The sequence below is a fragment of the Typha latifolia genome, chromosome 13 (assembly GCF_019914945.1).
Source record: "Typha latifolia isolate L0001 chromosome 13, TyphaL0001v2, whole genome shotgun sequence".
Lineage (NCBI taxonomy): Eukaryota > Viridiplantae > Streptophyta > Magnoliopsida > Poales > Typhaceae > Typha > Typha latifolia.
In genome coordinates, this window is record NC_133098.1 from 8,836,474 (window position 1) to 8,860,400 (window position 23,927).

At 32.0% G+C, this 23,927-nt stretch overlaps 2 protein-coding genes across 5 annotated transcripts; one reads left to right on the forward strand and one right to left on the reverse strand.

Moving 5' to 3' along the window:
- Positions 1-16,376: 16,376 nt before the first annotated feature.
- Positions 16,377-19,091, forward strand: LOC140800465 (uncharacterized). 3 transcript variants are annotated; one of them, XM_073155276.1, is made up of 3 exons: positions 16,377-16,440; positions 16,712-16,937; positions 18,563-19,091. In XM_073155276.1, the coding sequence occupies exons 2-3, from the start codon at positions 16,719-16,721 to the stop codon at positions 18,674-18,676; spliced, it is 333 nt and encodes a 110-aa protein (XP_073011377.1). In that variant the 5' UTR covers positions 16,377-16,440; positions 16,712-16,718; the 3' UTR covers positions 18,677-19,091. The 3 variants fall into 3 exon arrangements, with proteins under 3 accessions (XP_073011377.1, XP_073011376.1, XP_073011378.1); XM_073155277.1 differs by lacking the exon at positions 16,377-16,440 and adding an exon at positions 16,532-16,601; XM_073155275.1 differs by lacking the exon at positions 16,377-16,440 and having other exon boundaries at positions 16,514-16,937.
- Positions 19,092-20,054: 963 nt separating this feature from the next.
- Positions 20,055-23,671, reverse strand: LOC140800464 (uncharacterized). Of its 2 annotated transcripts, XM_073155272.1 has the most exons (5): positions 23,431-23,671; positions 23,098-23,220; positions 22,377-22,479; positions 21,807-22,187; positions 20,055-20,389 (listed from the first exon to the last, which is right to left on the reverse strand). In XM_073155272.1, exons 1-4 carry the CDS (start codon positions 23,523-23,525, stop codon positions 21,816-21,818), a joined length of 693 nt encoding a protein of 230 aa, XP_073011373.1. In that variant the 5' UTR covers positions 23,526-23,671; the 3' UTR covers positions 20,055-20,389; positions 21,807-21,815. The 2 variants fall into 2 exon arrangements, with proteins under 2 accessions (XP_073011373.1, XP_073011374.1); XM_073155273.1 differs by lacking the exon at positions 23,098-23,220.
- Positions 23,672-23,927: the final 256 nt, after the last annotated feature.

Genomic DNA, 23,927 nt, shown 5'->3' on the forward strand with positions numbered 1-23,927 from the left:
TTTATGAATAATTTTATAGAAAAATATAACCATGAGCTGATTAGATTAGATTAGGTGTTTCATTTTTGCAATCTCATTGCAAAATTAGTAATGTAAAAGTCGAATATTATTAGAAATTACAAGTCTCTATAAATATCGTATTATGAATTTTATGTAATATCCCAAATAAATAATGGTTTCGAAAATGTGGATTATTTTCTTAAAAATAAAAAGTTAAAAATCCTCCAAGATGATGCTAATACAATATTAAAATATATGAAGCAGATGTGAAAGATCACTTGACTATCTTATTTTTTGTATGACGCCTAATCTCAAATTAATTATCAATTTTGTTTTATAACACATATTAAGTGAGCCGTTATAAAATACCATTCTTTTTCTTTCATACGTGTTAATTATTATCGTGGACTATTATTTTTATATGTGGTAGTAGTAGATAGCAAACTCTTATAAATGGTTATTGGCAGCAAAATATCAAAGAAAAGTAAGATCTGTAATTATTACAGTGATAATGCAATTGAAAAGTTGATTATATATATATATATTATATTGAACAAAATATAACGCAACACATTCATTATTCTAGCATAAATGATTGAGAATATTATTATATGATGAAAACACCTTGGCCGATTTTTAAAACAAATAGAAATAATTCATTTTCAAATCTCTAGAACTTAGAGATAGATTGTTAGGAACCGGCCTAATCCGATCCGCAATGGTTCTGGACTCAATAAAGCACGTAACTTTCAAGGGAATCTACAAATAATTTAACTAATTCTGAATTTTGAATATGTTGTTGCTCTTGAAGATGGATTTCCAACGAATCCAAGATCACCGAATTTAGACAGTTAGATCTCAAGATATCGACCGTATAGTGGTCGAAGGTCAATTAGATCCTAGCTTGATAGCCCTCTAATAGCTATCTTGGTATGAAGGGGGAGAAGTTATTGTAGAAGATGGTGATTAGAGGTCGGAAGAGACCCACCAAAGACTTGGGCAGTGGAAGAAGGGAAGTGGGAGAGAGCGCTAATGGCTAGAGTCAAGTAAAGAATGAGATAAGGCTAAAGCCAATTCCATTAACATCATCATTCTCCTATTAGGGTTTTCTTCACGTATATATAAAGGCTTACTCTATTAATTAAGTTAAACAACTCCAAATAAGCCTAACAAATCAACAACTATGTTAAATCCCTAAAAAACTAACAAAACCAGTCTTCTTTATGTTCTCGAATTAACCCTTCATTTCGCCATAGATATATTCTGAATCTAGAGAAATCATACATATCAAAGTTGTAGATCTGGAGGTTGAAGACCTTATCCAACTAGTTTGATATTATTTGAATATGTGTAGAATATTTTTAAAATATTTTCCCAAAACTACACGAAGTTGAATTTAGCTAATTAACTAAATTCCTAACTGCTAAGACTCTAACTAAACCAAATAATCAAATAAAATAATTAGACTCAATCCATTAAGTCTAATCTCTTTTTTATGTGATGTGATGTCATGGTTCGCATCATAGATCCTAACAAATCTAAAATATTGTGACTTAGATTTTGTTCACATTACACATAGCAACATGATTCAACTTATTACTTATAGCTGTGTGAAATTTGAATATGAAGAAATTGTTTATACTCATATGTTTTAATTACGAAGGAAATAAATGTTATGAATATACCTCAGGACTTGTTTAGGAATTAAGTCAATTTTAGAATATGTATTCCTCTTTGTTATGCTCAAAATGAAAATTTTATTCTAGAAAATACTATTCTTATGTTCACTTATATTTTAAAATAATTATATAATAATTATTTTTAATATAATATAAAGTGAAAAAGATAGGAAAAAGTTTTTTTGTAAAATTACTATAAAAACTATTTTATTTAATATAAATTAAGTTAATGGATAGATATCATGTGTAAATTAGTAATTGAGTTACTATATAGCATAAGATGTAATTTTGATGAATAATATTTGTATTCAAAATTAGAATTATTATGATATTCTTGAAGTAAATAGGGGCTAAATGTTTGGATTTGGAAAAAGTGAACTAAAAATGTAAAATTGTATATTTTTTCTTTTAATAGAAAAAACTATATTATTAATTACACCGTCATTACTCGAATAATTTAGGTAACTAAATATCTTTTGACATATCCAAGTCAAAAGAAAATTTTAAGATTTTAAAAGAATATTCACAGAACGAACGTAAGGAAGAGACAAATAAAATATATAGATAGTGTTGAAAATAGACTTAATAGTGTTAAGTTTGGCTGACAATTAGAAAAAACAATTCTAAGATAAATTTATTGACCCACATATCATGATATCAAAATGATGTGATTCAGACTAGATCCGATCACTTTGAAAGACATTGGGCTTCATAGATTAAATTTAGTTATCTTATTTATTATTCTTATGTAGTTTAATTAAAGTCTTAATATGTTAGAATTTTATTTAATTAGTTAATTTATTATTCTTATGTAGTTTAGTTAAAGTCTTAGTATGTTAGGATTTTATTTAATTAGCTAAATTTAACTCTGCATAGTTTTAAAAAAATATTCGCAGAATGTTCTACATATATCCGAATAATATCAAACTAGTTGGATAAGATTGAAAACCTTCGCTTCGAGAATGATCTAGATTGTTGGAGCAAAGGAACATCTTCTAACTAGGGTCTTCACTCAAAATTGAGATTAAAATTAATAATAAAGAAGAATGTAGATTAAGACTAATTGACAATTTTACAAATTCTAGTATAGAAAATTCTAGCAAATGCTATTATAAGAAAAAGTTAATGTGAGAAACAAATATTTTTATGTAAGAGATATGGCTATAACAATAATCAATCTAAATTTAATAAATTCCAAAAGGACATTACTAATCGTTATACCAGTCAATTGAGTCTGAAAAAATAAGAAGATAAAATTTAATCGACAATTAGAAGCCTATGCTAACACTGCATCTAATGATATAATTTGAAACATAATGTGAATATCCTATTTGAAAAGAGATGATGTAAAATACCTAAAAGATTGGGCTCTTAATAGAGTCATAGAAATTTTGCTATCTTCTGAAGATGTTGAAGAAGGTAAATTTGAAAAATAGAGATACGTAGAAAAATACTCTAAGCTTCACACTTTAGGGTTTTGAATTCATATCAAAAAGTATCTAGAGATCGTTTTATTGAGTGGAATAAGTGAGTTATTCCAAAATAAATCCTCTTTATTCTGTAAAATATTTAAGGCAAATATGAGATAAAATTTTGGGATTGAAAAATAGAATAAATCCCCTTATTATGGATATTTTCATCCCCATTTTTAGTTAGGAAATTTTTTTTTGGAATATATTACCTACTTATTCCAAATTGCAAATAATCAATTTATCCACATTTATTTATGTATCATATATGGTGTTATATTTTGGTTTAGATTTAGTTTAAATAGTGTAATGCAATTATACTTGATAATATATTAGAATATGGTTATAGTATAAAATAGATGCTATTTATGATTATATTACATCATGTGAATTATGATGAATTAAATCAATTATTTTTTTTTGCCCAAGATTTGTAAATAAATATAAGAAGATAATATAATAATTATAAAATAAAATTATATTAATATTAATATTTAATTTTAAACTATATAGTATTTTTTTCTTAAAGAAAGAACAAATATATATTTACATTAAACTAGAAAAAGAGTAATAAGATTAATTTAGTCATTTTTATATAACAAACACCTAAGGAAAAATTAGATAGTTAGGTTGAATTAGTAATATGTGATTATGATGATAATCTTATCTTTTATTCAAATTAATTATAATTACAGAAAATACTAATATTATACATTATAAATATTTTCACAATGATTGGTGTATTCTTAGTATATAGTAGAAGATGATTATGACTTGTATATACTTAGCGTATGATTGATATATTTTTAATATATGATACGATATGATTTGAGTCAGTGCTGCTTCCATTGCTTTAGCTATATATGAAACAGGTACCAGAACCTCTCTCTTTCAAAAAGCTTAGGCTCGTTCTGATAATGGATCGTGTTTTGAACTTTTGAGAATGATAACACGATCTAATTTATATTATTTAATAAATAATTTACTATTTAGTACCTGATTCGAGGTAAAATCTATTAATTGAGTTCCTTAGTTAATGACTTATTTGTTATTTCTTTATAAAACTTTAGGTGAAGGAATCTAGCGAGATATTCAACTAGAGACCTTAGTTGAGGAATAATATGATATTATAGGTATACATTTATTAAATACTTATTAAATTAAAATTTGATTAGAATTTTAAAAGTATTCACCGATTCAAGACAATTCATCTCTCCACATTCTCCATCTTCAGGCCAAATTATTTTCAGAATATTTATCAAAACCACAAGTCTATATCTATCATTCTCTATTAATATTTTTCTTTATTATCTTCTTTTGTTAATTTTTATATTTGAATATTAATAATATAGATTGAAGAGATTGAACCAAATATTCTATTCAGCAAATACAATTAAAGGAATGTAGTAATTTAGTACCTAAGTATCTTGGTTTTTGGTTTCTTCCCAATTGATCTAGCGAGATATTTCTGATAGTTTAGAGGTTCATTATGTATTAAAAAAAAGAGTTTAGGGAGTTATCGTGAAAAATGGTGATATTTCAGGGACGAAAAGAAAATTATCTCTGATTTTTTTTCTTTATTTGTAGGTTTCAATTTGCTTAGTTAACATGATATAGTTTAACATAAATATTAATCGTATTAATGAATCTCATTAAGATTAATAAATATATATATATATAAGATCGATTAATTATTTTATTGTATTCATATATTTTTGCTATTATCAAAAGATACCAAAGATTGAAATTAAGGTTATATTCACCAAAACATTGTGAAAATATTATTAATAAATTATATCTCAAAAGATGCAATTTAGGAGATTGGGATTTTATTCTTATTGTTTGGTAAGTCTACCTACTATAGACAAAAATTAGAAATTATATTAAAAAAACCAAATAAATTTTGCACAATGGACCAAATTAAGAGAACTATTACTCTTAGTAAATATATTAAAAAAATAGTGTACATTTTATTCATCGATTTATGTTAATGACGATTGATGCACTACCGGCACTAAATGTAAAAGATAAGGTATGACCTATTTTTTATGTATTCAAACTCTAAATTAGATTGATTTTATGCTTGAGTATTTACTTGATACATGACATTATGCAAATCCTAAGAAAGAAAATGTTTAAAGAAAAAACTTGGTGTAATATATATGGAGATATTTGTACTTAACACATTTAATAGACATATGATGTGATTTAAATAGTTTTAAAATTTAAGGTGTATATTCTTAAATATAAATTCTATAATTTATATTATACTTAATTAATATATTCTAACTAATTTTGAATTCTTAAATATAGTATTTAGTACTTAGAACATATCAGGGGTACTAAAGATGAATTTGAATGCAATAGTTAAGTATCCACTAGTGATGCATTGAATTGATAATGAAACTCTAACGATTGATATAATAGGAAATATGGGCAAAGGAGAGATATTCAAATAATTCTTATTATATATCTAATACTTTTTTTCTTGTTTGTGTTTCTCACTTTTTAAGTACATGATGATGCATTGAACACATCAATCTTTTACAGAATATATATGACTCAAAAAAATAATTAAATATGAGGAACGCAAAATTAATCAAGAGGTAATATGCTTTACTTATTAAAATTTTTTTATAAAATATGTAACTTAGCTAGTCAAAATTACTTCATTTAATTTTACTATGTGTAAAATATTGTTATAGAATAAGAAGAAATTAGAAGATAACCGATGATGATGATCTTGTAATTGAGGTTCCCAATTATATGAACAACATATCAGAAGCAGGTATTAATGAGGTCCAAAACTACAATTTGAAGAAAAAATATATATCTAGTAAATAATAATTAAAGCAAGTTATGAAAAAAGAACTACTATAATAAAATAATCTTTTGGTCAACAATTTTTATACTTTTGAAATGCTTTGATCTCATACATGTGATTATGTTGTTAATATGATACGATTCGGACTTCACCGACGTCGTCTCGAGCATGGATTCACTTTAGGAGTGTTTTTGTTTCATGTTTTAGTGTTTAATTTCTATTAAAATAAGTTTTCTGTAAGTCGTGTTCGAACGCGGGTGGAGTGAGTTCGAACGCGGTCGGCGAAAATTGTGTTTTAGGGTTAATTTGAGTTGTTAGTTAGCCTATAAAAGGATGTGGTAGTCAACCAAATTGATTATTGATTATTGGGAATTGAGTTTGCCTTGCCTCCTTCATCTTCTTCGCTCCCGTTCCCTCAATCCCCGGCGACGCCGCTTCTAATCTCCCTCGACTGGCCAATCACCCTAGTCCCTTAGGAGTGGCCCTCTCCTCCCCCTTCTTCCAATCTATCCAATACTTGCCCTAACCTTTCCATCAACCACAACCCTTCCACCAGCACTTTTCACCGGTGCCACCACATTAACGCTGGTCCACCATCCACCATTACCTAGGATCTCGTGCCTCCATCCACGGATTCAAAACAGAGCATTCTGATGTTCGTCCACTAAATGAATGATATCTCGAGATCCCCAACTCTTTTTCGGTACTACAACATATCAAAATTTCACGTCGATCCGACGGCGGAACATTTCGAGATCTTATTTCAAAGTTCCGTGCCAGATCTAGTCCAGATCTGAGAATTAGAAAAGATCGATCTTTAGCCCTAAAGGAGAGATCGTATCAAGCTGGTATCAGAGCTCCAAAGCCAGAGGTGTGATCGTATCATAATAAAAAAAATTCATTTGGTGAAGAATGCTTTAGATAATGTTATAAAATATCTATCAAGTTTAGAGCAGTTTATTCAACAATATAACAAAAGTATATGTAATAGAATATTGACAATAGTTCTACTGACTTTGGGCGTTTGTTTTTTTTTTCTTGCGTTGTTCTAAGTTCATTATATTTTGGTGGCAAGGAGGCTTTCAACGACATTAATCGGTGATTCTCACTTCCCATGCCTTTAGAAGTTAAAATAATTGTGCATCTCTATTTGTTGGACAGCAGCGGAGTCGCTAAAAAATTTAAGGTCGTTACATCTGTGAATCCGTTAGACTTGTGTTTTTATTTGTTTTATTTTATTTATATCTCAATTTTATACTTTGGTTTTTTTATAGTACTATCTAATATTATCAAGTGTGAAGCTTATGTCAATGGGTGGTATCCTATTTTTCTTCTCATTCTATATATTAGGTTATAACTAATGTATTCATGTTTGAATTAATAAAACAATTTACCTACAATATTACTATGTAGTTCTTATTAAGAAAAAAGTGTAGTATGATGTGAATTTTATGGATGTGCATGGGCATGACTATATATATAAATATAATATATATTTTGGTTTGTTTCCCGCATATACAATTATTTACACCTTACAATATAAATATTTATTATTCAATCTCTACATTTTACTTTTAATGTATTAAAAATACCATAATAGCTAATGAAATAGAATATATTATATTACTTTAAAAAATAATAAAAACTTTCAAATCTAGTTTTCCTTTTTATTTTGACATTAGCAGTAAAATATTCTGATGTGATTTAGACTAGATCGAATCACCTCAAAAGACATTGGGTTTGATTAAAAAAGTATAGTTATCTTATTTATTATTCTTATGTGGTTTAGTCAAAGTCTTAGTATACTAAGATTTTATTTAATTTGCTAAATTCAGCTCTGCGCAGTTTTAGAAAAATATTCGCAGAATATTTTACAGATACCAAAATAATATCAAATTAGTTGAATAAGATCGCCAACCTCCAGCTCTACAATTTTTCCTATTCATGACTTTTCTATATTCGGAATCTACCAGCGAAAAAATGAAGAGTTATTCCGATAAGATAAGAAAGATTGGTTTAATTAAATTTGTTTTAGACGTTTTAATTTAATCTCTATAAATAGGGCTTTTTGGTTCTTAGACATGCTTGGAATAAAAGACTTTGGCTTTTTTCCATTGCATCTCTCTCAACTACGTCACAGGACTCTATATCTCCCTCCTCTCTCTTCACCAACTAGCATGGTCTCGTCTGACTTCTAATCTCCCTCTGTTGCCGATCCCCCTAGTCTCGTAAGGTAGGCCTACTTCTTCCATTTCATCTTTTTATCTTAATCATTTCTACCTTCCATACAATTTTTACTATAGTTGTAAACTAATCATAGCCTTCAACCATCTATCGCAACCGCATCTGCATCCGCAAACCACCACCACCATCATCTATTGCCGAGCCACCTCTATCAACTACTCGGCCTCTACTCCATCATCACCTCTATCATATATCTATGAATCCATACCTCCACCCGTGGATCCCAACTCCCGTGCAGAACCACTACGAATCAGATCAAACTGGTTCGAAACACATTCACAAGATATTAAAGTCATTTTGCGTCTATTGTTACTTTACCTTATTTATATGATAACTATGTTTATAAAATTAATGTTATGATATTTTTGAGACATTAAAAACAGTATATTAGGGTATGTGTGATAATATGACATTTTTAACACATTTTCCAAAGTATTTTTATTAGATATACATTGAATATTGAGTAGATCTGTTTTATTTTAGGATCCACGAGAAATTCTAATATACTTATTGAAATCTAGAGAATAATCATTAACTATAAGAATATAGATTGACTATATAAAAGTATAAATAATTTTTTTATATCACTACTATCTTTATAGTATTTTAAACAATATGATACATATATTATTCTTCAAACTATATTCATGTTCGCATATATTATCCGAATATCAAGACGGGTAAGAAATTCTAGACCCATATCAGACAAATTTTAGTTAGGATCTAGTAATGACTCCATCCTTAATAGGGCCTAAAGCAGCCTATTGTGTTGTAAAATAATAAAAAAATTAGAATTGAATAAAATGAGGACATATTCTGGAATAAAAAATTATTTCAGTTTCAATATGGTGTTTGGTAATAGAAGGAGTGATGCGCTATGGAATAAAAATATGAAGTAAAATAGTATTTGATTGTGATAATTGGAACAAAGGATAATAATGATTAAATTGATCTTGTTGCCTTATATTAGTTAAATGTAAATAGACATTTGTCATTTCACTTTTATTTTAAAATATTATATTATCTTCTCATAGTTATCTTTATAATTTTGTCCCAAAATAATTTGACTTAATTGATGATATTTTACACAACATAAATACTACAAATAGCATCACAAATGGAAACCCCATATTAATTTTTTTTCGCTATAAACATATTCGAATATATTATTAAATATATTCTAGTCATATTATATTGTGTTTTAATATGTTACTAAGAGAGCAAAAGGGTGTTTAGATTTTAGAATAATTGGTCGAGTTATTCTAAAATTTTAATCTTAACCAAAATATTGGCAATTTTTAGCAAAAAGCCATTCAGGTTTCTAATTGGCAGAAATAAGCTCCACATTTATCAAATTACGCTTTTGAGCTTTATTTTTTACTGATTTAGTCCTGACAAATCTCAAAAAAACTATTATGTTCTAAAAACGTCATATATCATCTATGTAAACTCATCGACTATGCAAAATGTATGCTCTAATTTAAAAAAAAATACGTATTGAGATTAAAAAAAAGCCATGTATCACTTATGTAATTTATATACATCGTTTTTACAAAAGGTACTCTCTAGTTTAAAAAAAAAAAGAGCCACGTATCACCTATGGAATATAGACGCATCGCTTATACAAAATTTACGTTGCAATTTTCAACGACGTGCGCATTAAGATTTCAAAAAAATATCACGCATCATCAATATAATTTATACGCATCGCTTATGCAAAATATACGCTCTAATATTTAATAATATGCACATCGAGATTAAAATAATAAATTAGTAAAAAAGGCATAAATTTGCAATTCAATAAATTTTCGTTGGGAGGCTATTTCTTTCGATTAGAAAACTAAGTCTTTTGGTGCAAATTCCCTCAAAATATGAAATAAAGATATTCAAAGTAAATAATTTATTCTAATCTTTTGTTCCTATCTAAGGGAAGCCTTAGATTTGACTCTTTACCGGGTCGGTTCCGACCCAGATCCGAACCTATGGTTAGGTTGGCCTTTTCTCTTCCCTTGGGTCCTCTCCCTATGGTTGCTCTCCCTATGGTCGCTCTCCTGACGCATCTACTCCCCTGCCCGACGACGAGTAGTTTTTCGGCAATATCGATCTTCGGTGAGATTAGGTCTCTCTCTCTCTCTCTCTCACTTTCTCCTCCTCGCTGCTACAGCCGTCGAGAGAGGGATGGGAGTTTTTTTTTTCCTATTATTTTTTTTTCTGAATTTTTAGAATTTTTCTTGCAATCACTGGAATACTCATTGCTTATTTGTTTCTTTACTTCGGTTTCTGGTGATTGAGGAACTATCCTTCCTAAGCAAAGAAGTTTCTTAGGCTTCAAGTATACCGCTATAATTATTAATTTCAGGTACAAAGAATGCTCGTAACTTCGCTTGTTTTCTTTTACTCTTTTACACAATAAAAAAGAGTTCACTTTTTCAAACTTAATCGCAAAGTGAATGTTACGACCTAGTCAGGGTTAACTTTTATGATCGTAGAGTGATAGAGAAACTGAAGCTTGCCTGGAAGGGGTTATTGAATTTGCCAAAATTTTCCAAATTTCTTGAAAATTTCCAAAGTTCACCGTTCGAAGCTATACATGGTGTGATATACTAAGATAAGGAATTTTGTTTTTGAGCAGAAAAGAAATGGGGTCTGAGACCATGCGAATCGTGAATGTTTATCGCCAACTTCTAAAAGCTGTGGATAAACATTTAGGTAGAGTTGGAGGCAAAAGGCATTTCCGAGATTATATAGTTGAAGAGTTTCACAAGAATGCTACGCTATCGGATCAAACTGCAGCTCACAACAAATTGAAGCTCACTCGTGATTACACTTTCTTGCTTAATAGTGTGCATCATCATAAGGTTTTTGTTTTTGGGTTCCTTCATCTTGGCATAATTTGAGGTGTATATGTTTAACATTTAGCTCATATTATTAATTGGTAAAAAGTAGATATAAACATCTTATTTATCTTTCCTTGATAGTTTGTTAGGTTACACAATCTCGTGATACAAAGGTCACGATATTTTCTTGTTACTCTGTTTAATTACTTTAGCCTACATTTATCTTAATGATCCACACATGACTAATATTTTTTGCATACTAGTTTGTTTTGGAACTTGTTATATAGGGAACTTCATTTCTCCCATATTATCAGCTCCTTGTTAGTTTGCTGTCCACATATGCATGATCTTATCTTGTATTTTTTCTTCTTCTTTGATCGAATTAAAATATGAATCTCACTAGAGTGTCCTTTTAACTACATATCATACACTTTTTTGATTGGATATACTTGCAATCTGTTCTTAACCATAGATATAGTATTCAGGTAATATTAATTAATTGATAAAATTATTAAATTTAATCAAAGAAAGAAATAAAAGAATAAATTTAGAACGATTTGCAAAACTAAAACAGATAGCTTAATTTATGCTCATTTGATCATTTTCATAAAAGGGCATACAAATTTCGTCTATGGTTGTCTTTTTTAATTGTAAACCGTATACGTGTATGTATGCTTTATCCCAAACTTTAAGTTAGATGAGGATATGATCATAAAATAATTGACTTGGCATCACAAACTTACACTAATCCAAATCAAACTTGATAATGTCAAACTTAGTACGTAGTAGATTGTATTATGAAAAATTGAATAGATAGAACAATTTAGAACTAATTTTGTTATCGACGATGAAAGGGAAGAGAGGAGGCTGACGATGAAGGAAATCGATCATTATGAGGTCCTAGTAGGACATATACTTGATCTTCCTAATGAGATTATAACGTGGAGAAGAAATTATGGCTTTTGAGAATGAGCTTCTTGTTACTGTCGAATAAAGAGAACTAGAAATATAATTATACTTTGTAAAGGTTATAAAATTTAATTATATTTAATGTAAGAAGATATTATCAAATTTAGTGCATAAATACTTTTGATACTTTTAGAAAAGATTTCGTAAAGCTGCGAATAAAAACTACAATAAGGAGTGGTACAAAAATTAAAAAATATTTTAATTTTCTAATTAGCAGAAATAGGCCCGCATTTTCAAATTGCAAATTCGGATCCTTTTTACTAATTTAACACCGACAAACCTTAAAAAAATTGTTGTCTCATAAACAAAACGTCATACATTTTCTATGTAATTTATACATATCGCTTATGTAAAATATAAGCTCTAATTTTAACAATATGCATATCGAGATTAAAAAAAAAATGTCACACATTATCTATATAGTTTATAAGCCCGCCTATGTAAAATATATGCTCTAATTTAAAAAAAATCGCAACATATCATTTATATAATATATACGTACGGTTATATAAAATATAAACTGTAATTTTCAACAATGTACGCATCAAATTTTTTTTTTAAAAAGAAGGCGACGCATCATATATATAATTTTAGGGGTGGTAAAACTTGACCCGATCCGATAACTCGACACGATAATCCGTCTGTTAATCGGGTTTGGGTTTAGATTAATCAGGTTCGGGTCATAAATGAGTCAACCCGCCTAACCCGATTATTAATCGGGTCGTGTTTGGGTTTATGACTCTGACCCGCTTGACCCGTTTAAACCGTTTAAGTAAACGGGTCGGGTCGACCCACGAACCCGCCAACCCACCACACACATATATATTCTAAATTTCTAATTTTACCGAAATACCCTCGTACCCCAAAACTCGTCACCCAAAACTTTGGCCAAAGTCCCAACTCCCAACTTTATTTCCTCAATCCCCACACCAGCCCGCCGTCGCCCCCTTCCCATCTACACCCGAGCTCCTTGTGTCGCGCCGCCGAACACCCGAGCCCCTCGCGCCGCCGGACACCCGAGCCCCTCGCGCCGCCGGACACCCGAGCCCCTTGCGTCGCGCCGCCGGACACCCGAGCCCCTTGCGTCCCGCCGCCGGACACCCGAGCCCCTCGCGCCGCCGGACACCCGAGCCCCTCGCACCGCCGGACACCCGAGCCCCTCGCACCGCCGGACACCCGAGCCCCTCGCTGCCAAAGAAATTTCAGAAGCTACAATTTTGTAAAGTAAGAAACTTTTTATTGCCTTCTCTATTGCTACCAAAGAATGCAGTCAGACCATTTCCTGTTGATATGTTCATATGAATCTAACCCAGATCTGTCTTTATACATTGAGGACTTGAGGTTCTAATACATTTTAGTCATGATATTTTTAGATTTATTTTTAATTTTAAGAAATAATACATGGTCTTTACCAGAAAAATAGAATTAGAATTTAAAATTTATAAATATCGTTTAAATATCACTTATATTAAAAGTGCGCTTTAATTTTTAACATTATGCACATCGAGATTAAACGGTTGAATTGAGTGAGAGAAAATATAATTGAGTCTAAGTAAAAAATGTCTGGATTTACAATTCAATAATAGAAAAGCCTATTTCTACCTATTAAAAAATTAAAATTCTTTTTACTGTAAATCGCCCCTTGCGGTCATGCCAATTTACTATTGTCATTATATTTTCTTTTCATCTAAACTGTGCATCAATATCTATTTTTATTTCATAAAGATGGAGAAAGAGATGGAAACTTTCAACATATACAAAGTAGGATGTTCCTTGTAAACTTAAAATAAGTTGAATTTTTACAAGACATACTGAATGTCTTTGTATCTCCATTAGTCTTTAAGTCATAATGGCAGCAAGCGGAGCAATGCATACGGAGTTATATCACAACTCTAACAGAAGGGCCAAAAAAAGTTTCTATTTATCTCCCAGGCTCCCCTACAGAAAGAGCGTTCATATCTTTTTTTTCACCAATCAGCGCCACCTCTTCCGTTGGCACGGTCTCGTCTGACATCTAATCACCCTCTGCCGCCGTTCCTCTAGTCTTGTAAGGCATGCCTACTTCTTCCATTTCGTCTCTTTATCTTAACCATTTTTACCTTCCATACAGTTTTCCTATAGTTGCATGCCAATCATAGCCTTCAACCATATATCGCATCCGCATCTGCATCCACAAACCACCACCACCATCATCTATTGCCGAGCCACCTCCATCAACTACTCGGCCTCTACTCCATCATCACCTCCATCGTATATTTATGAATCCATACCTTCACCCGCGGATCCCAACTCCCGTGCAGAACCGTTACGAATCGGATCAAGCTGGTTTGAAACACATTCTCAAGATATTAAAGTCATTTTGCATCTATTGTTACTTTACCTTACTTATATGATAACTATCTTTATAAAATTAATGTCATGATATTTTTGAGACATTAAAAACAGTATATTAGGGTATGTGTGATAATATGACATTTTTAACAAATTTTCCAAAGTATTTTTATTAGATATACATTGAATATTGAGCAGATCTGTTTTATTTTAGGATCCACGAGAAATTCTAATATACTTATTGAAATCTAGAGCATAATCATTAACTATAAGAATATAGATTAACTATAAAAAAGTATAAACAATTCTTTTATATCACTATTATCTTTATAATATTTTAAACTATATGATACATATATTATTCTTCAAACTATATTCATGTTCACATGTATTATCCGGATATCAAGACGGGTAAGAAATTCTCGACCCATATCGGACAAAATTTAATTAGGATCAGGTAATGCCTTCATCCCTAATAGGGCCTAAAGTCGCCTATTGTGTTGTAGAATAATAAAAAATTAGAATTGAATAAAATGAGGACATATTCTGGAATAAAAAATTATTCTAGTTTCAATATGGTGTTTGGCAATGATGCGCTATGGAATAAAAATATGAAGTAAATAGTATTTGATTGTGATAATTGGAACAAAGGATAATAATGATTAAGTTGATCTTGTTGCCTTTATATTAGTTAAATGTAAATAGACATTTGTCATTTCACTTTTATTTTAAAATATTATATTATTTTCTCATAGTTATCTTTATAATTTTGCCCCAAAATAATTTGACTTAATTGATGATATTTTACACAACATAAATACTACAAATAACATCACAAATGGAAACCCCATATTAATTTTTTTTCGCTATAAACATATTCTAATATATTATTAAATATATCCTAGTCATATTATACTGTGTTTTAATATATTACTAAGAGAGCAAAAGGGTGTTTAGATTTTAGAATAACTGGTCGAGTTATTCTAAAATTTTAATCCCAACCAAAATATTGGCAATTTTTAACAAAAAGCCATTCAGGTTTCTAATTGGCAGAAATAAGCTCCACATTGATCAAATTACGCTTTTGAGCTTTTTTTTTTAACTGATTTAGTCCTGACAAATCTCAAAAAAACTATTATGTTCTAAAAACGTCATATATCATCTATGTAAACTCATCGACTATGCAAAATGTATGCTCTAATTTTAAAAAAATACGTATTGAGATTAAAAAAAAGCCATGTATCACTTATGTAATTTATATACATCGTTTTTACAAAAGGTACTTTCTAGTTTAAAAAAAAAGAAGCCACGTATCACCTATGGAATATAGACGCATCGCTTATACAAAATTTACGTTGCAATTTTCAACGACGTGCGCATTAAGATTTCAAAAAAATATCACGCATCATCAATATAATTTATACGCATCGCTTATGCAAAATATACGCTCTAATATTTAATAATATGCGCATCGAGATTAAAATGATAAATTAGTAAAAAAGGCCTAAATTTGCAATTCAATAAATTTTCGTTGGGGGGGCTATTTCTTTGGATTAGAAAGCTAATAGTGTTTTGCTGCAAATTCCTTCAAAATATGAAATAAAAATATTCAAAGTAAATAATTTATTCTAATATTTTGTTCCTATCTAAGGGAAGCCTTAGATTTGGCTCTTTACCGGGTCGGATCCGACCCGGATTTGAACCTATGGTTAGGTTGGCCTTTTCTCTTCCCTTGGGTCCTCTCCCTATGGTCGCTCTCCCTATGGTCGCTCTCCTGACGCATCTACTCCCCTGCCCGACGGCGAGTAGTTTTTCGGCAATATCGATCTTCGGTGAGATTAGGTCTCTCTCTCTCTCTCTCTCTCACTTTCTCCTCCTCCTCGCTACTACTGACGGTCGAGAGGGATGGGAGTTTTTTTTTTCCTATTATTTTTTTTCTGAATTTTTAGAATTTTTCTTGCAATCACCGGAATACTCATTGCTTATTTGTTTCTTTACTTCGGTTTCGGTGATTGAGGAACTATCCTTCCTAAGGTGCAAAGAAGTTTCTCGGGCTTCAAGTATACCGCTATAATTATTAATTTCAGGTACAAGAATGCTCGTAACTTCGGTTGTTTTCTTTTACTCTTTTACACAATAAAAAAGAGTTCACTTTTTCAAACTTAATCGCAGGTGAATGTTACGACCTAGTCAGGGTTAACTTTTATGATCGTAGAGTGATAGAGAAACTGAAGCTTGCCTGGAAGGGGTTATTGAATTTGCCAAAATTTTCCAAATTTCTTGAAATTTTCCAAAGTTCACCGTTCGAAGCTATACATGGTGTGATATACTAAGATAAGGAATGTTGTTTTTGAGCAGAAAAGAAATGGGATCTGAGACCATGCGAATCGCGAATGTTTATCGCCAACTTCTAAAAGCTGTGGATAAACATTTAGGTAGAGATGGAGGCAAAAGGCATTTCCGAGATTATATAGTTGAAGAGTTTCACAAGAATGCTACGCTATCGGATCAAACTGCAGCTCACAACAAATTGAAGCTCGCTCGTGATTACACTTTCCTGCTTAATAGTGTGCATCATCATAAGGTTTTTGTTTTTTGGTTCCTTCAGCTTGGCATAATTTGAGGTGTATATGTTTAACATTTAGCTCATATTATTAATTGGTAAAAAAGTAGATATAAACATCTTATTTATCTTTCCTTGATAGTTTGTTAGGTTACACAATCTCGTGATACAAAGGTCACAATATTTTCTTGTTACTCTGTTTAATTACTTTAGCCTACATTTATCTTAATGATCCACACATGACTAATATTTTTTGCACACTAGTTTGTTTTGGAGCTTGTTACATAGGGAACTTCATTTCTCCCATATTGTCAGCTCCTTGTTAGTTTGCGGTCCACATATGCATGATCTTATCTTGTATTTTTTCTTCTTCTTTGATCGAATTGAAACATGAATCTTACTAGAGTGTCCTTTTAACTGCATCTCATATATTTTATTTTGATTAGATATACTTGTAATCTGTTCTTAACCATAGCTATGTTCTCCAATAAAGCCATTAGTGAGTGAAACTGTATGTTCTTTCTCATGAATAATAGTTTGGGCTCTTATCTTTTTGAAGATAATAGTCAGCATGAGAGCATGAGCAAAGTGGCTGGCAAATAAAATGTTAGGCCAATGTATCCTACATGACGCGGAATTGTTTAATGTTGATTGAGAACTTTTTTTGATTGTTGATTATCTTCTCCAAGCAGGCACAGATCTTATATGTCATACAAATCTTATATATCATTTGGATATCACCATCTATTAGATGGTGCATTCTCAACATTGAAGCAGAGTTATTGAGATCCCCATTCCTTTAATGTAATTGTGAATATGTAAGGAGCTATCTCCCTTCCTTCACCCCATTGGAATCAAAGTTATCTTAAGGCCAAAGCTAAAGATAGTCATTAATTATATAATGGCTCTTATGGGATACTTTCCATTTCTCCTATAATTACCAGACAAATATTAGTACCTTTGAATTTGTACCCTTTCTAGAAGTTTCTAAGAGGACGTGGCATGAATTTAGTTGCACATATCTTTTACTAAGCTCCATTACCTTCATTGTTATGCATAGAGCTGCTCATACTGCCGCATGGACCACTTACTGGATCGGTGATGGCATCTACTACAAGCTATATATGTGATCTTACAATTTTCTGCAGTAAACCATGTTATTCTTTTCTGAACATTCCTTAAAACTGAAGTGTTGTTATATTTGATTTTTTGAATGTTCAGTACCAAATTGTCTGTATACTTGTCTGACACATGTAAATAGAATTAGTATCTGATAGACGGATTTTTCTGCCTGATAAATGGGCTCAATTTGATTCACCACAGTTTAAGTGCATTCTCGTTAAATTCTCCAACCGAATGATGCTGTGTCAATTTAGAACAGTACAGATGTTGAAATAATTTCTTCTCGGGGTTTATCTCTAATTTGATACTAGCCTGTTAATTTAGAACAGTACAGATCTTTGCATGGATTTGTACCATCAATTTTACTTTTTTTTTCTTTTTAATCTGATCGACAGTCCACATGCGACATACGAGTTGGATGGATCAATTTGCTGCTAATAATATTATGTAGATTTTACTGTACATTACTTTTGTATGTATTCCAAGAAAACTAACTTTCATGAGCAAATAATTTTGTTCTTCAGGATTTGCTTTTTTCATACAATATAGCGGTGGATAGATCTGAGGAAATGAAGAAGATACTGAACAAATCTGCTGCCAGTGTGGGCCTTAAGCTTCCTGATGTTTACCAACCTTGATAATTGGCTATATCCCTTTACAACTAAGGTAGCGGAAATTTTAACATGTTTTCGCAAGCTCAAGGCAGGACTGTACATGTCCTACAATCTTTATGTTAACTAGGAGTGTGCATTGTATTTGGCTTCTTTCTTTCTTTCTGTCTAATAAACTATTTGCTTACAAACGTCCGTCGAGAAACTCAGCTCAGAAACTCTGCTCAGATGGATCTTATATGTTTGATATCTTATGCGCTTCTGGTATTCACCACCACCTTCAGTTGCATATGAAAGGATTTATAGATGCCAGGCAGTTATAGATTTCCCCTCATCTTGTAGTTTGATCGCATAGAGATTTGTAACATTGGATGCTATGATATTTTGACCAATTGGTCGTTATATCATTATATGGAATATGTTTGATCTGGATGTTGAGTGACTTTGGGCATTCAACTCATTAATAATGTTTTTTAATTTAAGCTGCCTATTTTTGTTTCATATTTTTGAAGGGGTGATTTGCACAAAAAACACAGTGCATTTTTTTTTTTTGAGTTATGCATGTTTTAGTTTTTTTTTTCCTGACACTCAAACTTTGTAATAAAACTATGAGATAGAAAATTAAGTGTTTAATAACTGTGTGAATTACGTAATAAAGTTATAAAATTTGTAAAAATACAAGTGTTAAATAACATGTAAAAATACACTTGGTAGATTTTCTAATAAAGCTGTAAAACAGAAAAAATTAAGTGCTCAATAAGTGTGAATTTCGTAATAAAACTATGAAGTGTGCAAAAAGAATAATATAAATGTCCGGGTTGAAGGAGACCCTAACCTGAAACAGAGTAACTACCCTCGGCATGTAGGTGGGATGTCTGTGAGTGGAATGTTCTAAGCTCTAGCACGACATCATTCCATCTAGAAGGGTTCCAAGTTGAGCAATTTCCACCACCACATAACAAGAAGTGAAAGATTAAACCAGTCATGCACTCCCTAACCACCACCTAAGCTCTTTAAGGGGAGGCTGAAGTACATAATTTAAAATTGGCCCATCAAAAACCCAGTATTGACATCACTTCGTCATGTTTATTCTCGTGGGCATAAGAGAGCTACACCTTGACGAGAGCTTTGACTAGCTTTATATGACTATTTTCTTCTTTTTATCTTTTACTTTATTTTGCCTATATAAAAGCTTATAATTCTTTTTTATTGATTAATAAATATTTAAGAGTTTTTAATTTTTTCTATTTGTTTTTCTCAAATCTATAATCGAGAAGTTATCCTGCAGCCAAACATATTGGCCCAAAAAAGGAGCTACAACATCTGGAGACTAGGCTAACATGCAGGATTTGTCCATACTGTGGCATAACTTGCAGCCATTATCTATAGAAACCACAACAGAAAATATTCCAAAATCGAAATGTTCATTGAGAAATCAACAAGGATGTATCACAAGCTTCTAATAGAGATTTGAATTTTAAAAAGAAAGTATGAAATATGATTATAAAATGAACATCGACATCTAAATACCATCACAGAAATAGGAGCAAAATCTGCAAATGAAAGATCAAATAACGAGTTGCTTCTGCGAACTAGTCTTGAGAGATCCAGCGAGCAGTGAGCACCCTGGTTACTAGTCATGTTTATTTATCGGCATTCTTGGAAAGGTCTGCCTGCTGCTAGCCCTATTGGCCAACTGCTGATGGGTGATGTTCCTGGCTTAGTAGAGCTTCTGAAGACCTGCAATCAGCAGAGATTTATAGGATTAAAGCAAGATGATGGAGGTATCCACTTAAGAAGTGAAATAATATAAGAAAAAAAAAAGGACTCAAATGACACATGCAATATGCGTATTTCATAATCCTAAATCCAACATAAAAGATAATGACCGAAGGTTCACTTTCTTTTCTTCTCCATTCTTTTTCCCTTTTCCAAGTTGGTACAAGTTCACCATTTATTTGGACAAGAGGGCCGGATGCTATGGGATTAGTGAAAAATGTCTAAGAGTAAAAACTAAATGGAAAGGTTAGTGGTCATAAGAAGGCATTTTGAATCATAATAATTGTTAATCATATGTTATATAGAATGTTACATACTTACATCATATGGATTTAGAATAAAGGGTCAATGCACCTAAATTCTTACTATTCCTGTCCATTGCTTGTGCTTCCTATAGGACTTCTGTTAAATGCTTGGACATTGCTGGACTGAGAACATACCATTAAGCTAAAGTATGATACCAAGTTTGCAGCAGAAAACCTTAAAAAGGTATATTTCTGAATGCCTCTCCAAGAGTCTATTCAAGAACTGTGATCATATCAAATCTTCTGAACAACTACAAGTTTTGGTGAATCACACTGAAGAAATGTACACATGTGGAAACAATTTGACCGAATTTTTTTTGGTCCCTCTTTACAACAGATTGCCAATGCAAGAACCTCTATCAGTTTGATGTATGATTCCGGCCTTGCCCAAGATGTTTTAGCAATCATTTGACACAGGCACAAAAACCTTTCTTATTGTCTCAAAATATGTGATTATTTGGATATTCTGATATCTGAATGACATCAAGATTGCCAAAAGGCCATGGTATCATCCATCATGCTCGCCAGGAAATAGAAATAAGTTTCTTGTGCATTGTCATCATAATACATGCAGTATAGTCGTGATGCAACTCATACATAACAGGTAGAAATATTTGACCAAAACATCTATGCATTTCTCCTCACATCAGTCTCCCTCTCATTCCTAATAGAGGATCAAGCAGATTAAAGTACATGTATTATATTTCAATACTTCAAAGCTTAAATATGCTACTAATAAACAAGAAAATTTACTGATAGTAAGGAACTACAAGTGGAAACGAATATTCCACAAAATTGAGAATGAGAAATCCAAGATAAAGAAAAAGTAATTTCCGCTTGACTTTGAGGAAAGTAAGTATCACAGAGCTACATATGCCACTGGAAAGTTATCTTTAAATTCTGATACCAAATGATGCAAAACATTCTATATTTATTGCACACAGACAGGAAAAAAAACACTAAAACCATTTGAAAATATTTCATTGCTGTGTTCCATCATTCATTTTGACAGCTAAGCAACTTGTAAGCAAGCAAATCACAAAGAAAGAGCATGATAAGTTTGATTTAGGTACCGAGGGATTTCACCAACGTTGACGACCACCCCAACCACCAGACTGATTGCCCCAACCACTAGGCTGATTGCCCCAACCACCAGACTGATTGCCACGGCCGCCGCCGCCACGGCCGCCGCCGCCACCACCACCACCACCACCTCCTCCTCCTCTTTGTTGCTCTTGCATCTCGACAGCTTTTTCTTCTTTCATCTTTTCCACAATCTCAAGTACTTTGGGATTAAAGAAACGATCTCTAACATACTTCTTCTCCTCCGCTTGTATTTCTTTAATGGCGCTTGGGTATGGGTTTGGAGGTGGCTTCTTCCCTTGAAGGCGTGCAATTTGTTTCAACTCTGTGTATGCCTTCTTCTTTTCCTTCTTCTCAGCTCGATACTCCATCTAAAATGGAAAAGGATAAACGTATAAAGGAGTAGATCTTCTGCAAATGTTCAAATTTAAATGATAAAAGCATAATCCAGGTAGGAGATTCATGCATTAATAAGAAATAGAGAAAAAGCACAGACTATCTATCATCCATTCTTATCATGATTTATTTTTTGTTGAAAACTTCTAATGGCAAGTATTTACATCAGCTACAGCCATAGCTTCATCTTCCCTGACTCCCTGCCCTTTTAGCTCCAATACACGCCATGCAAAAACTCGTGAAGGAGGTGGATCAAATCCACTTATCCTGTTGAAGATGGAGACAAAACTTAGTATGTTCACTCAGAGAAGAAATATGTTGTTGCAACGATTATGAGAAGATCAAAAGAATAATAATACATGAAAAACAAGTGAAAGGAGAAAGGTTAGCATCATCAAAGTTGCATTTCTAGAAAAAAATTTGAACCAACCATCAAAACAATGAATTTTTTAATTAATTAATCGGCTTAAGTAACTCCTTTCTCTGGTGCATAAGCTACAAAAATGAATGAAGTAAAAAAAATGCCTCTACATTAGAAAGGCTAATGAGGCACTGAAGGTCGACTACACGACTACAACTTATAATGCGAGTCATGAGATGCATTTAGAACTCAAGTGATTGGACTGAGTTCAGAGCGGAAAAATAGTGAATGATTGGTCCACACACACAAAGCTTAATGATCCAGAAAGAACTAAAACATATAGCTTTTACAACCAGAAAACAGTGCATTCTCCATTGAAAATGCTCCACATTTCATCGCAATTATCAAACAAAAGTTCTACTCACCAATCGAGCTGCCCAATCAAAATTTCAAGATGATCAACTACAAAAATAATTTGAATTATCAAAACAAGGGTGGGGAACACAACATGGAATAGGATTTACTTGACCGCATCGTGGTAGAGAGAATCCGGATGCTTCTTGTAGAATCTCTTGACATAGACATCCTCTGGCATTTCAATCTTCTTGATCTTCCCATCCGTGAGAGGAAACGTCACAGGGGGCGCCCTGGTTTATGATTCAAACTAAGAACAGCTAAATAAAGGAAGCACCTTTCGCTCCACAATCTACTTACAACTTACAACCGAGGGATAAATCAACTTAATCTAGACTCATTCTCGAGGGGAGGGCGTAACTAACCAAGACTCCATTTTGATTGAGACCAATTAAAGGAAATCGATTGTGATGCTTAGGAAACGAGAAGGAGAGAAGGATTACTCTTCCATGGCTTTGAGCCAAACTGGGGTTGGTTTCGCGAGGCCTTTCACCAGCTTCCTCGTCTTCGTCAGCAGATCTCCTCGCATGTACGACATCTCTCTCTCTCTCTCTCTCTCTCTCTCTCTCTCTCTCTAGAGTAGGAAGAGGCGAGCGAACGAGGAGGAGATGGAGCGGCCGCAGCTCGCAGGAAGAGAGGGGGGCTTGCGGTGCGGGTCTGGTTTCGAAATCCGTTATCCAATCCGAAAGGAATAGAATAAAGGAAAAGTTGCAAAAAAGAAAAAAAAAAGAAAATATCTTCCTTGCGGGGTAATTTGCAGTAAAAACCTTTTAGCGAAATAGGCCTCCCCATTTATCAAATAGCAAACTTAGTTTTTTTGGGAAATTTGTATATAACACCCTGTCTTTTAGCTAAATTTGTATTTACACCCTACATTTTCACTATTTGTAGATCGAGCCCTATGATTCAATTAATATTTGCAGAAAACACCCTGCTGTTA